Source organism: Panicum hallii, chromosome 6 (genome assembly GCF_002211085.1).
Source record: "Panicum hallii strain FIL2 chromosome 6, PHallii_v3.1, whole genome shotgun sequence".
Taxonomy (NCBI): domain Eukaryota; kingdom Viridiplantae; phylum Streptophyta; class Magnoliopsida; order Poales; family Poaceae; genus Panicum; species Panicum hallii.
This window is the reverse complement of record NC_038047.1, coordinates 42,970,983-42,985,278: the sequence shown is the minus strand read 5'-3', so window position 1 is coordinate 42,985,278 and position 14,296 is coordinate 42,970,983. Positions and strand designations below refer to the sequence as shown.

At 47.5% G+C, this 14,296-nt stretch overlaps 2 protein-coding genes, 1 long non-coding RNA gene and 1 pseudogene across 5 annotated transcripts; 3 read left to right on the top strand and 1 right to left on the bottom strand.

Annotated features, from left to right (window-relative positions):
- The first annotated feature begins 121 nt into the window (after window positions 1-121).
- On the top strand, window positions 122-2,188 carry LOC112896330. Its single transcript, XR_003229424.1, has 2 exons — window positions 122-453; window positions 1,800-2,188. It is a non-coding gene; the product is annotated as an uncharacterized LOC112896330 (long non-coding RNA).
- Window positions 2,189-2,571: 383 nt separating this feature from the next.
- LOC112898364 lies at window positions 2,572-6,070 on the top strand (annotated as a pseudogene).
- A 1,274-nt stretch (window positions 6,071-7,344) lies between these two features.
- On the bottom strand, window positions 7,345-9,653 carry LOC112896329 (60S ribosomal protein L32-1-like). Its single transcript, XM_025964272.1, has 3 exons — window positions 9,485-9,653; window positions 7,939-8,120; window positions 7,345-7,818 (listed from the first exon to the last, which is right to left on the bottom strand). Exons 1-3 carry the CDS (start codon window positions 9,572-9,574, stop codon window positions 7,689-7,691), a joined length of 402 nt encoding a protein of 133 aa, XP_025820057.1. The 5' UTR covers window positions 9,575-9,653; the 3' UTR covers window positions 7,345-7,688.
- Window positions 9,654-9,749: 96 nt separating this feature from the next.
- Window positions 9,750-13,291, top strand: LOC112896328 (pentatricopeptide repeat-containing protein At5g18390, mitochondrial-like). 3 transcript variants are annotated; one of them, XM_025964270.1, is made up of 3 exons: window positions 9,750-11,307; window positions 11,409-11,536; window positions 12,671-13,291. In XM_025964270.1, exon 1 carries the CDS (start codon window positions 9,847-9,849, stop codon window positions 11,221-11,223), a length of 1,377 nt encoding a protein of 458 aa, XP_025820055.1. In that variant the 5' UTR covers window positions 9,750-9,846; the 3' UTR covers window positions 11,224-11,307; window positions 11,409-11,536; window positions 12,671-13,291. The 3 variants fall into 3 exon arrangements, with proteins under 3 accessions (XP_025820055.1, XP_025820056.1, XP_025820054.1); XM_025964271.1 differs by lacking the exon at window positions 11,409-11,536 and having other exon boundaries at window positions 9,751-11,307; window positions 12,750-12,862; window positions 12,952-13,291; XM_025964269.1 differs by lacking the exon at window positions 11,409-11,536 and having other exon boundaries at window positions 9,751-11,307; window positions 12,750-13,291.
- Window positions 13,292-14,296: the final 1,005 nt, after the last annotated feature.

Below are 14,296 nucleotides of genomic sequence, written 5' to 3'. Positions count from 1 at the left end.
ACGTCAGCGCGGTGGACAACGACGTCACAAGGTTTGGAGAGGATGGCAGCGGCCCGGCGGGTGGCGTCCGAATCGCAGATCACCTGCGAACGGCAGACCCAAATCGCAGGTGGCAGGGGGCTTCACCAAAAATTTTTCTCCCTTAGACCCGTTCGGTTAGGCCGGAACGGCTGTTCCGCTGGCTCATTCCGGGTGTTTTGCTCCTGTCTGTTTTTAATGCTGGCTAACTTTGAAAGGTATATTCATTTTTGCCCGATCTTAAAAGAAGTCTGGCCCGGCTTGGTCTCCCCCCTGGAATGAATCCCCACCCCTTTCCCTCCGGAGCCAATCCAACACGCGGGGGAGAGCTGGCGGCATGAGGTGACGAGGCGGCGGCGCGAGATGACGGCGTGCCAGCGCAGCACAGTCCCGACGGCGACCCCTCCGCCGCCCTCTCTTCCTTCCCCTCTCCCGGTAAGCGCCGCCCTCCTTGCTTCCCCTCAACGGCGGCCAACGTGGGAGAAGAGGACGAGCGAGACCTCGGCGTCGCAGAGGATGGAGAGCTCGTACGCCTTCTTGAGCAGGCCGTTCCGGCGCTTGGAGAACAAGATCTTAGTCTCGATCCGCTGCAGCACCACCTTCCCGCGCCCCATGGCCTGTCCTTCCGATCGATCTCACAGACTCGCACCCTTCTTGGCTCGCCACTCGTCGTCGGAGCGGAACCCACCGCCGTCGAACCGCAGGATCAGCGGGAGCTCACGACCCTTCCTGCTGTCGCCTCCTTCTGTTGCAGCATCACCAGTCGTCGTCAGAGCGGTGGCGTAGGATGACGACGCCGCGGCCTTGACGCCGTCCATGTGGATCACGGTCGCGGGCTCGCTCATCTTCTTTTCTTTTGGATTGTTTGATGCCGGACAATCTTTGAATGCTCTGTCGTCTGTGCTGTATTGGATGAGAGCAATCCAAGCAAATTTATACCTGAAGAAACAGGGGAATTGTTTCGCGCTGATTAGCTTGTTTATTGATTTGTGCATTGCAGGAGTGGTTGATCCTCCAATTCCTGATCCTGCACCATCATGCTGGAATTGCTCCTCTTCCTTTCTAACTGCTCTCCAAAGTGCTGATTTTGGAATTAGTTCTAATTGGCACTTCTGTCCAGAAAGTCATTACCTGTGAATGTATTATTCTCACTATCATTACCTGACTGGACACACTTAATTGTGTGAATCTGACCAATATCAGCAATCAGAGTAGCTGCTAGCTTCCTTGCTTCAATTTTGCATAAGCAGAAATGCAAGCGAAAAGGGAGAAAAAGGAGTAGCTGCATGTCTATTTTTATTAACTCTGTCAGTGGAGATTGCCACTGCAATTTTTATTAACTCGAGAAGATTGCTTGGCTAACTCTTTCAGAAGCTGTTAGACAAATCCTAGTGCCAATCGGTACGAAGTTTTGCTAAGCATTATTGATTTGTCCTGTGAGCTCTTGTAGCTTGTTAACTGCTAGTACGTTTGAGCAAAGGTTGGTCTGAATATTTACAGGTTCAAATATTGCAATGATTGATACAACTGTAATTCTGCTAGCAGTTCAACTTAGAGCCGTATTGCGGTTGCAAATAGTGTCCAATATCTTCATGATTATTAAAATGATGATTGCGGTTGCAAGTTGTCTGCCATTCTTTTCCTAATCAATATTTTAAAACAAAAGATCAATTTATAGTTCTATCTCCATATTGTATGAATCATTATGCTTTCATATTACTTGTCCGATAGTTGAAGAAATTTCAAAATTCTCCATAACCAGCTGTTACTGGTATTTGCAGGGATGGAAAGTGTTGTGGATAGGAGATGTCTCAAGTTTGGTGTGTTCGTTTGCCATTAGAGCACTCTAAAATCTTTAGAGTGCTCCCCCCCTCTAATGAATCGCAGTCTTATTAGAGGCTGAATTATAGGGCTGTTCGGTGCCGGACCTCTAAAATTTAGATGTTTCGGGTTTTAGAGGGGTGAAACGAACACACACTTGGGCCGGAAGCTATGTACTCTCTAGCCCGTGTTCTTTAGCAGCAATTATAGTAGTCTGTAGTAGCATGGGGATTTTCTCTTTTTCGTCGAACGTTGTAGTTGATGTAGTGGTTGTGAATTTCCGTTTTGCTCAGCATTGTGATTGTGTACTCTGTTTCTTTCACCTAAACAAGTTTTTCTTCTTCTATCAGACATGCATACTCCTGTGTAACTTCCAGTCCAGCTGAACACAGTTTTAGGGAATGGAATGGTTCCATGACAGGATTTGAACCAGATCAGGATTGAGTGAAGGAGGGGGATTCACTAAATCCTGTCCCTGAACGGTTCCTGGACAGGAACAAAACCAAAGCAACCGAACGAGCCCTTGAGCGTTTATTAGTAGTAGAGAAACCGAGCAGCAACGTCACGTATCCTGCACAAGAAAATCACAAATTCCCATTCCGGGACACCGACGAGCCGTGAGTCAGCCCGTGACGCTGAGTCGCTGACGCGCACCGGGACTCGCCCATCCCATCCGCTCCCGCCTCCCGCCGATTCACATCATCAATTCCCCTCCGCATTCCCCATCCCGCCGATTCGATCCCCTCTGCCGGCGCCTACCGCCGCCGCCAACCCTCCTGCACCACCTCCGCCAGATCGCGCCGCGTCCGTCTCTCCGCTGCCGCCGCCGCTCATCGCGGCGCGTCGGGGCCGGAAACGCCGCGCCCGCTGCCAATCGGGTTGGCAAGTCAGGGCGGCGGTCAAGATGCCACCTCCGGCGCCCCCGTCGCCGATCGCTGGGCGTCGCTGCCCGGAGACCTGGTCCGCCTCGTCGCGTCGCGCGTGCTGGCCGGCGACCTGCTGGACTACGTCCGCTTCCGGGCCGTCTGCACGGGCTGGCGGTCCGGCGCCGCCTGCCCTCGCGGCCGCGGCGTCGCCGACCCGCGTCCACCCGCGCCGCTGGATGATGCTTCCCGAGGGCCATGGCCTCCACCCCGGCCACCCCGGCCTGCGCGGGTACATCCGCTTCCTCAACCTCGACCTGGGGACCTTGGTTCGCGCCCAGCTCCCGCTCTTCAGCGACCACTGCGCCATCGATTCGGTCGACGGCCTCCTCCTCCTGCTGCGGGAGGAGGACAGCGCCGTCCGCCTCCTCCACCCTTTCACCGGCGACATCGCTGAGCTCCCACCACTGTCGAACCTCCTCCCGCAGCTCGCCCCGCTGCTTTATAACTGCCCCGTGCCATACAGGATCAGAAGGCTTGCGGGGATCGTCTCTGCTTCTGCTTCCTTCAGCTCCGAAGCCATCACTGTCATGCTTGCACTTCATGAGGTACACCATGTAGCCTTTGCTACCACCCTGGATCAGCAATGGACTCTGTCAAGCTGGAAGTACCAGCATGGATGTCCTCCACCTGTGTCATTCCAAGGCAAACTGTACATGTCGTGTTATGTCCTATACAGCACCGTCTTCGAGATTTTCCAGATTGACCCACCTGTAAAGGATGGGGTGGGCTCAGATTATGTCCGTCACCCGCCAAAGTTGATTGCCACAGTCCCTGAAGGCAACCTCATCATGCCTATCTATCCGGTAGAGTGTGACTCGGAGATCCTGCTGCTTGGCCACAAAGATTTCTACATGTCGCAAATTGTAGTTTTCAAGCTCGCCGATCTTGTCCTGCAAAGGTGTATCCCGATAACAAGCATAGGAGGCAATACCTTGTTTATCTCAGAAAGGAGCTTGAGTGTCGCCTCTAAAGCACTGCCTACCACTATGAGGTGACAATGTCATCTGCTTTGAACCAACAGAACACAGTCTTGTGCAGTACCACCTCATTAGTGGCACCTGGTCGCCGGCAACCGATAACTGCAGCATTTATGGTCCTGCACCGGGTCCTTGTAGCCTCATCAACCTTATCTACAATTGTTGCATTCGTAATCGATGGTATTTACCCTTTTTTTGCCTACACTGTCTCCCCTAATTTCAATTTCCTTTGGGCTAGCTAATCAATTCTGCATTACGGGCTTGTAGGAACAGTGGGCTAGTATTTGGAAGGAATCTGAAAGGCTGGTTTGGTGAAGTTTAAAGAGCAAGAGGCTAGTCCTACACTCCTACTCAATCATCCTTTGTTTTCAGTACCAATACATAGTGAACTAGGTTGGGCTTGTTAATCCTGCAAACAACTGTTATTCTATTCCCCAGTCTTTCAGAGTACAATATATGCTCCATCACTCCCAACCAGCAAAATCTGCCTAGATCTGCAGAGACTCCAGGATTTTCAGTATGTTAGTTGCAGTGTTGTTTACAATCGCTTGTTTCCTACAGCAATCCAATTCTTAATTTTCCACCCAATCCATTAAATGTTGATATACTTCTGTAAGATGGTGCCTTTTTCCTTCTTGATTCAGTTACACTATGTTATTTTCATTTGGTATTAGCTCTGTGTGTGCTCAAGAAAAAGGTTGCTATCAGCTGAAGGTTACTTGTCATTTGTACATGTAACATCGTCATTGTTTTGATCACACTTTGGGCCTGTTTGGTAACCAGTAATTTTGATCCAAATCCTTGAGTTTTTACTTGCCTTTGTAATGTCCACGTGTTAATGTTTGGCTTTATGTGCTTTCCTATTGTTTAGCAGGGATATAAATTTGGGTTACTTTCCTGATTATCTACTGGTATAGTATATGTTCTTATTCCGTTGCCTGTGATAATCTGTGCAAGATCCTGCTAGTCTGGCAAATGGACATGGTTGTTCCAGCCTTCCAGACTTCCACCACAACATATTCCTATTTTGCCCATTGACTCATGAAATTTGACATTTGGGCACCCCCTGTATTTCGCACTTAAGCACAGATCCACTCACATATCCCAATTATCAAGCCCTAAACCCTGTAACCCCTCTGTCCCTAACTCCCTATGTATGCGCTATTGCAGTTACCCTTCTCGGCTTCTCCTGAGGTTCTCCTCACCTCGCCCAAATCCTACTGCCTAACACTAATACCTGCAGTAGACTGCACATAGTAACATTCATTTGCTTAGGACTTAGAATTTGAAGTTTAATCTACTACTGTTGAACTTTTTTTGTTTCCTGGTCTATGATGTCTTCCTTTTATCATTTCTGTGCTGCTGCTTTTTTTCTTTTTCTTTTCTATCTGTCTATTCATATGAGTAATCTATTGGCAAATAGGCATTTTGGTCCCTCAACTTTATCTCGAGGGTCAATTTCGTCCTTCAACTTTCAAATTGGCCAATATAGTCCCTCAACTTTTGTTTTGAGGTCAAATTCGTCGTTGTGCTGATATTATACTCCATAATAACATGAGATAAATGCAAAAAATCTTTTCTACCCTTGGTTCCTTTTTCCCCTCCTCAATTTCTAGTGTTTGTGTCATTGTTCGCTCAACTTTCCGCAACATTTTATATGGTGGTAAGTAGTTATAAGTAGATTTAATTTTACTCTCCATGCGTCCGCAATACAATTCAATGCATGGGTAAATAAAATTCTATGTTCCAAATTAAACACTTGTGATGCTCAGCTCTTATATAAATTTAGAAGGGGAAGGAGCTAAGGGCAAAGATGACTTTTTGCATAAATCTTATATTATGATAGAGTATATATCAGCATAAGGATGAGTTTGATCAAAAACGAAAGTTGAGGGATGAACTTGACCCTCGACTCAAAGTTGAGGGACTAAACCGTCTATTTTTCCTAATCTATTTAACGCTTCCAATTCCAATACACAATCATCTCTGTTGCAGGCAAAGGGCAAAGGGTAAAGAAGAAGGAAAGGCAAACATTAGAAGGAAAACAGCACTGTTGCTTACTGGGACATTGTGCAAATCACAAAAGTCAAGCAAGACCGGCTGCGATGTGGAATCAGTCAATGTACGTCCAAGAAGCCATGCCGAATTTGTAAATGTCACCAGATAGGACGAATCCATCTGGAATTTGAATCCCATGGCCCATGGGCGTCAATTTGGATCCAAAATAGACCTATATCTATAGTAACATCGCATCATAGTTCAGAGAATCAACTGTAGGAATTGAGCAAATAACGATGCATCATAGCTTAGAGAAATACAATAATTGAGCAAATACATGGGCGTCAATTTGGATCCAAAATAGACCTATATCTATAATAACGATGTTCTAGAGAAAGGATCTGCTGTGCTACTGGTAGCTAGTCTGTATATACTGGCGACTGGCGAGGCGAGACGAGCGCATGCATCAGAGACTGGGATCAGACACTAGTCCAGATCACTCACGACGTCGAAGAGACTGGTGGGTGTCATGGCGCCCCTGCTGGCCATTCGATTCCTTCGCTCTCTCTGAATTAGCTTCCCGTTCCTGCATCATCATCATCCTTTCGTCAACATTCTCTTATCTGTGCTACCAAGAACATAATGTTGATCTCGTCCACTGCACTGTTGTAGAAATGCTCATCATGTCCACTAGCTAGAGTCAAATCTTTCTGCATGCATGCCGATGATCACTAAAATGCTCTGATATCGCTGCACCTGGTATTGCTTGGATAGCTACTGCCTCGCTCGATCCATCTGCATTTTTTTTAGGGCCGGGGAACTAATAATTACTGCTTGTGCTTGCCGCCCGCACGCGGGCCAATCTACCAGGTCACCTTCGACGCGTTCATGGACGCGTTCAGCGACCACGTCAACGGCACCTCCAGTACTACCGGATCGACGGCCATCCGGTGCTCGCGGAGCAGACTCCGGGGTTCACCCCGGCATTCCGGTTCCATGTGCTCCTCAAGGACAAACCCTCGCCGTGAGGCCCGACAACCTGTACGTGAGTGGCTTCCGCAACAAGTTTGGCGAATGAATTGCCTTCCTAGGCGACGAGCGGCAGATTCCTCTCGCCTTCTTCGTCCTGGTGGTGTCCGAGGCGGAGCGTTTCAGGCCGATACGAACGGCCGTGACTCAAGCCTGGGATGACCGGGCCCCGCAGTTGATCCCACTCCCCACCATCAAACTGGTGGTGAACTGGGCTGAGATCTCTTGCGCGCTTCTGGCCTGCGACCACTACGGCCGAACCGAGCAAACTTTTTTTTAAAACGAACCGAAGATGGAGCTCAGATTGAACAATACCCAACAACCCAACACCAAGCCTCTCCAACCAGAAGCCCTTTCTAAGATCATTCCGTTGATTAGGGGTAGGAAATGTTCCTAGACTGGTTGATGATGTAGTCTTCTGAACTATGGATGTGCTGCTGCGCTGTGCCGTGAGGCCAGCTGATGATTCTGAATAAAACTAACATTCCGCGAGTACGATTAATTCGAATTCTTGTTGTGTAGACAATGCATTATATTTTGGGACCAAGGGAGTTGCATCTCCAACATCATATAGCTAAGGCAATGCTCGATAACAGCATCTGCTTAAATTGAAACTCATCAAGGCTTCACACATATCTCTACCACAATAGTACCTGCAGTCTGAGCTTGCTACCTGAGAACCAGAACTTAACGACCGATTTACCAGAATAACGACCTGAGAACACAGGTTTCGCATACCACCGAGCTTGACAACAAAACAGGACAGGTTCAAGTACTGCAGACCATTCCAAACTGTATGTCCTATGTTGAGCTCACTGAACTACAGGGCGTCCATACACCAGCGTAACATTAAAATTATGCATGCAACAGAGCTGCTTCCTACAAACAAATTAACCAGAGCTGCAACCTTCGTAGCATACTACTCGTCCTCCTGGCTGCGAAGCCTGGCAAGCTTGTTTGTGACCGCAATGTCAAGCTGTGCAGCACGCTCCACAATCTCCTTGCGCTTACGGGTAGAGACGTTGTGGGCGATTTCAGCACAGTATGTCCTGTTCACAATAAATGAGGATTTAAGAATTGGAATCAAACATGAGCACTGTTGGCACGAAAAGGAAGTCAGCTTGAAAATGCAGAGTCTTCAAGATCACATTACAGTGAAAACACATTACCTGTTGTGCATCATAAGCAACTCCAGATCAGAGACATTGTGCACCACAAACTTCTTGAACTTGTTGGGAAGGTAGTGCCTGGTCTTCTTGTCAGAACCATAACCAATGTTGGGCATCAAGGTGCATCCCTTGAACTTCCTCCTAACACGGGAGTCAATACCCTTTGGCCTGCGCCAGCTTGGCTGCAATGTCGACAAGCAAAAATTAGTTATTTTAAGCATGAATCAGCGTAACAGGAAAAAATTAGGTGACATTGAAATATAATGCTAAAAGTAAGCAGGCTTGCTTTCTGTTTAAGGTTGTGACAAACAGTGCAATGCAAAGGACGAATGTGTTGCAAAAAAAAACTAACTTGTTTGGACAAAACAAGGAACTAGGCAGATATGTTGAATATTAACAGCTAAATGGAATATTCAATCATGGAAACAATGATAGGAATCATATATTGCAGTAATGAACGGAAGCATCGGCAAGAATTAACCAACCACACAGAAAACTGGATTGAATCCCTGGAAAGTTGCATTTTTACACTAAATGTGGAATCTAGTGACACAAAGTTTACAGTAACAAAAATGCAACCACAGCAAAGTTACTTCTGACAGAAAAATAACTTGTTTGTTGTTTCCCAGAAAGGATCAGCCATATTGATGTTATCACTAGAAAACAAGGTTTTCTTAAGTGAGCATTGGGTTAAAATGTTGGGAGAAGTCTAGGCAAGCATTCATGCTTTGAATGAAGCCCACGCCTTTTAATCCAACCCAATTCATGAAACCATGAATCAATTGCTGTAGAAGAGGTTGCGAGAGCCACATTGCTATACTTATGCAAGGGCTAGGGCCCTCTTCCTTTATCCCGATGTTCACTTAAGAAACATGTTTTCTAACTCAGACCTTTTACTAAGCCATCATATCCTTTCTTTCAGAAACAATGATAGATAAAAACAGGGTTAACTGAATAAAATTTTGCAGCTAAATTCTAACCCTTCTCCATCCAAGGTTCATTAAAGTGAAAAGTGCGGACTGTGGTAAGCGAATGAAACAATGATAGATAAAAACAGGGTTAACTGAATAAAATTTTGCAGCTAAATTCTAACCCTTCTCCATCCAAGGTTCATTAAAGTGAAAAGTGCGGACTGTGGTAAGCGAATTTGACTACACATGCAGTGTTCGGTTCTCTTTATATTCCTTCATATATACATGGATACATAGTTTAGAACTGCTACTGTCTAACCAAAAGAGCATTGTCATAGCAATAATATAGGAGTGAACCACTAGGGTCGTTGCTTTAGACCAGTACCTGCATCATGATAAAATAAAATTCAGAACATAACCATAACGCTTGCCCTCCTAAGGATCAGTCTAAGGAACACCGTTCCTACATTTCATACCCTAAAACTACTCATCGAAGCAAAAGCCCGACTAAGTTACTCGAGCGGCACATGACAATAGCAATCGAGACGACTAGAATTCAAGATTCAGATAGATACGGTCTGCAACGAAGGCTACGGGTTTCATTTCAACATTCACAAGAGAATTACAAGTGTTACCTTGAGGCACTTGTAGCGGTCGAGGTGGGGTCTCTTGAACTGCTTGACCCGCTTCTTCACAATCTTCTGCGTCAGCAGCGGCACCGCCATCTCGGAAAATCGCAAACCCTAACCCTACTACGAAGCCGATGCGAGGAACAAGAACGGCGCGACGGCGGCCGGGACAGCAATCTGAAGCCCCCTTTATACGCTCCCGAAACCCTAAACCGTGGGCTCTTATGGGCCATACGGATGTAGCTACAGGCCCATTAGAAAAGGCCGGCCGCCTCGTCGCTCCTATTTTGGCCCATCTAAATGGACTGCAGTCCAACCGAACTGCCCTCCGGCTCCCCACACCATTGGCACTGCCGCAGAGGCGAGCCATGTCGGCGTCCGCCGCCGCCGTCGTGAGCCGGCTCGGGATCAGATTCCGCCGGCTCTCCACGCTCCCGGAGTTCCCGCCGGCCGCGGCGGGTGCGCTGCAGCCGCAGCACCCGACCTCGAAGGACGCCTACTTCGCGGCGGTGCACCACCTCTCCACCATCGTGCGGCGCGACTTCTACCTGGAGCGCACGCTGAACCGCCTCCGCCTCCCGTCCCCGTTCCCTCCCGACCTCGCGCTCCGCGTCATCCGCGCCGCCGCCCCTGCCGCGCCGCTCCACGCCTCGCGCTTCCTCGCCTGGCTCCGCGCCAAGCCGTCCTTCGCCGCCTCCGCCGAGCACTTCGACGCGCTGCTCCTCCCGCTCGCGCGCGCTCGACTCATCCCCCACCTATGGTCCCTCGCCTCCGACATGCGCGGCCTCGGCCTCCCCCTCTCGCCGACCACCTTCTCCGCCGTCATCTCCTCGTACGGCCATTCCCGCCTCCCCGACCAGGCCGTCGAGGTGTTCAACCGCCTACCCCGATTTGGCTGCCCCCAGACCACCGAGGTCTACAACGCTCTCCTCGACGCGCTCTGCGCCAACGGCAACTTCGCCGGTGCCTACAAGCTACTCCGGAGGATGGCGCGCAAGGGCGTGGCCCCCGACCGCGTCACGTTCAGCACCCTCGTCGACTCCTGGTGCGCAGCGGGGAAGCTCCAGGAGGCGCAGGCGTTCCTCGACGACATGGCGAGCCGCGGGTTCCGCCCACCAGTACGCGGCCGTGACCTCCTCGTCGACGGGCTCGTCCGTGCTGGGCGCCTGGAGGAGGCCAAGGCGTTCGCCCTCCGCATGACCAAGGAGGGCGTCCTCCCGGATGTTGCAACATTCAACTCCCTTGCTGAGGCGCTTTGCAATGCTGGAGATGTGGACTTCGCCGTGGCTCTTCTTGCTGATGCTTCCAGTCGAGGGCTGTGTCCAGACATCTCAACGTACAAGGTGATGCTGCCAGCTGTGGCCAAGGTTGGCCGAATTGAGGAGGCATTCCGGTTGTTCTATGCGGCTGTCGAGGATGGTCATCGGCCATTCCCAAGCCTTTATGCAGCGATCATTAAGGCGCTTTGTAAGGCAGGGCGCTTCGCAGATGCTTTCGCCTTCTTTGGTGATATGAAGATGAAAGGGCACCCACCAAATCGGCCTGTGTATGTGATGCTTGTCAAAATGTGTGTGAGGGGTGGTCGGTTTGTGGAGGCTGCAAACTACCTCGTTGAGATGAGTGAGGCTGGGTTCACACCCCGGGCACCGACCTTTAATGTTGTAGTTGATGGGCTTCGACATTGTGGGAAGCACGATCTCGCCCGGAGATTGGAGCAGCTTGAGATGTCCCTGAAGGGAAATTAAATGGATCATGGATGGGGAACTAGATGCAGTTCTCTCTTCCAGTTGGGGCCTTACAGTTGTGTGCTTTTGCTGCTAGATTTTCAGGTACAAACGGTACTTATATTTCTCCGCATAAATTTTATCTCTTTCCCTAAGCTAGTAATCTACTATTTTATATGTCTAATAATGCTTTATAACTTTTCAAGGGTCCACGATAAGCTTTACGGATTGGTTTCATTTTAAATTTTAAAGGGAACATCTGATCAGCGATATAAATAGTGTTTAGTTTAAAGTTGTGCGCTGGAACTTATCAGGATGAGCAGATGTATATGCAGTAAGTTCGATCAGTGTTGTGCTAAGTGGATTTATGTATTATTGATGATCCCCGTTGATGCTCAATAATGTGGAATAAATGCTAATAATATATGATCAAATACCAACTTTAAAAGGCAAGTTGCCTTTTTTGTGTAATTTAATAGCTCAATGTTTCTGTTTAAACCCCTGATGCATTTGTACCTATAAGCTATTCTGATTCTCGACAATAGGTCTCGAAGAAAGTAAGGTTTTTGTCATCTAGAATTTTGTTTCTCCTGGAAATCTTACTTTCTTCAAGACCTATGATGATACCATTTCTGATATTGGAATCATATTATACACTAATAAGAGAAGACAAACTGAAAATGAGGTGACAATTCTTAATTCTGTCTTAGTAGCAGTTAGATGTTTGGGTGGATTTGATTTAATATTGACTTTTTTTTTTATTACCAAGACTTCAAAGCAAGTCATTTATCCAAGTGAGGTACCAGCTAAGTTCCTTCAGGCTTTGTTCAGTTATTCCCGAGATGGGAGGGATCGGAGGGGATTGAGGGGGATTAGATCCCCAACTGACTTGTAGGGGATCTAATCCCCCTCAATCCCCTTCAATCCCTCTCAGCTCGGGATTAAACGAACATGGCCTGAGAGGTTTTGAAGGGGAAACTTGTTTATATTAAAATACAATGTACAATCTGTACCTATGGCATATCTATGTTGTTCGGATAGTCTTAGTTTTGTTATATCTAAAAGATAAAAAATGGCAATTGTTATGCCTCATTTTATCCTATGGTAAACATTCCCAAAGTGAGAGCAGAAGCTAGCACCTGAAACTTGGAAGTATGCAGGTAAAAATACTATAAAAGGTTATGGTTGATGATACAAAAGTATATTTATTCATATTAATTTAGTTTTTTAATATAGACTAAACTATACTAGTACTAAAAAATTGTATAACATTGGTATTCCTCTACTTAGTTGTAATAAGGTTGGTAATAATATATCTACAAATGAAGGTTTATTAATACGTATATTTTATGAGTCTTGTTTCACAGCACTACACTTTTCATTGGAACTGAACATGTGTAGGTTGTGCTGCTTGTGATTCTGCAAAGCTCCCACTTGTTACTTCTATGATTGTTTACCTTGTTGGCAGTGTTTCAGATTGGCCTCGGTGAGGAACTCAAACTCAGACATTCAGTTATCATTTTTTGATTTCTCTCTCTACTTGGCAGTGTTTCAGTCTTTCAAATTGGTCTTGGTGAGGATCTAAGGCTCAAATTACCGGCATTTGGTGGAAAATCGAACTGCAAGTCTTCAACAGTGTTGCATGTCCTGATTGCCGTGGGTGGGTGTATTCACAGTATTCGAAGGTTTTGGAGGACAAACACTGATATCACAATTGTGATATTAAAGCATCGTGATCGATCTGTGCAGCAAATATCATAAATGAAAGTCGAAGATAGACCTGGGGAGCTCAACGGCTACAGAAAACCAGTGATCTGCTACAGAGTGGACATAGAAGATGCAGTACATATACACAATAAAAAAATTCATGGGGACCAATGGGAGCTAGGGACAGTGGTGCGGAAGGCTTACGCATTGACCGTTATTTTTGTTCTTGTTTTCATTATATTGGTAGACTTTTGGATGTCCTATACAATATGTCTTTCTGTGAAATGGAAACACATCTGAAGTTCATTCATATTACCAACTAACATTATGATATCAATGTTCCACGTGGTTTTTGCTAGCTCGCAACTAGCACGGTCATTCATATTGCCTTGTCTCAGTGGAGTACTCATATTCATTTCGGTTGTCCCATGTCAAGCGTAGCAGGGAAGAATGTGCTATAAGCTAATTGAATGAGAAATTATCAGCTCCCTTTAATTCTGGAGAACAGCAAAATCCATCCATGTGGCCGTGGTTTGGCAAGTTGAGAAACACACACACACACACACACACACACTAGGTGTTCTTTTGCCAGGAGAGGTCCCTCTTCAAAGATTCTTGAGAAGCAAAGTTGTTCGTGTAAAATAAACTACAGTGTAAATGCATCTTAAGATGTTGAATCGAAAGAATGTCGCCATGATCATCTCTGAAATGTCAAATCACTCCGGTCATCCTTGTTCCACAAACTTGTTGGCATAATTTAGCCATTTGCAATAATCTGCTAATATTCGACACTTCCCGACTGAAGCTCAAATCTAGCCATTTCAAATTTGTTGTATCTCCGCCATTTACATGTTGTTCATCAACTGCCTTATGGAAGATGGAAGAGGTTTTCAGTAATTGCGACTTTGCTACGTTTTGCACTCGATTTGAATCTCACGTTGCACGGGCCACATACGAGAGCAAGACGATACATGTGATGCAGTGATGGACAAAGGAGGCTTCATCAGGATGGCATGCTTTAACAGCTGCAGAGCAGAGCTGCCCCGTTGCACATCTGAAATTTTCTGAGCTAGTAGTTGTCAGCTTGCCACGCCGCAGGTTGTGGACGATGGCCGATGTCAGCTTGTCACGCCGGAGATTGTGGACTACGATGCCCGATGGCCGCTGGGAACTCCGGCACAGCGCGGCGCGATGCGGGCGGTCGTGCGTCTGCCAGCCCTCGTCGATCCCGTTTGCCGATGGGAAGGCCTGGGTGAGGCTCGGCCATTGCGACGCTCGTCATGCTAGCATGTCGTGGACGCGGCCGGAGGCGGAGCCGAGAGAGCAAGGAACTTCAGGACCGCCGCCGCCGCCGCTTCCACCTCTGTCTTTATTGTGCTGTGCCTTC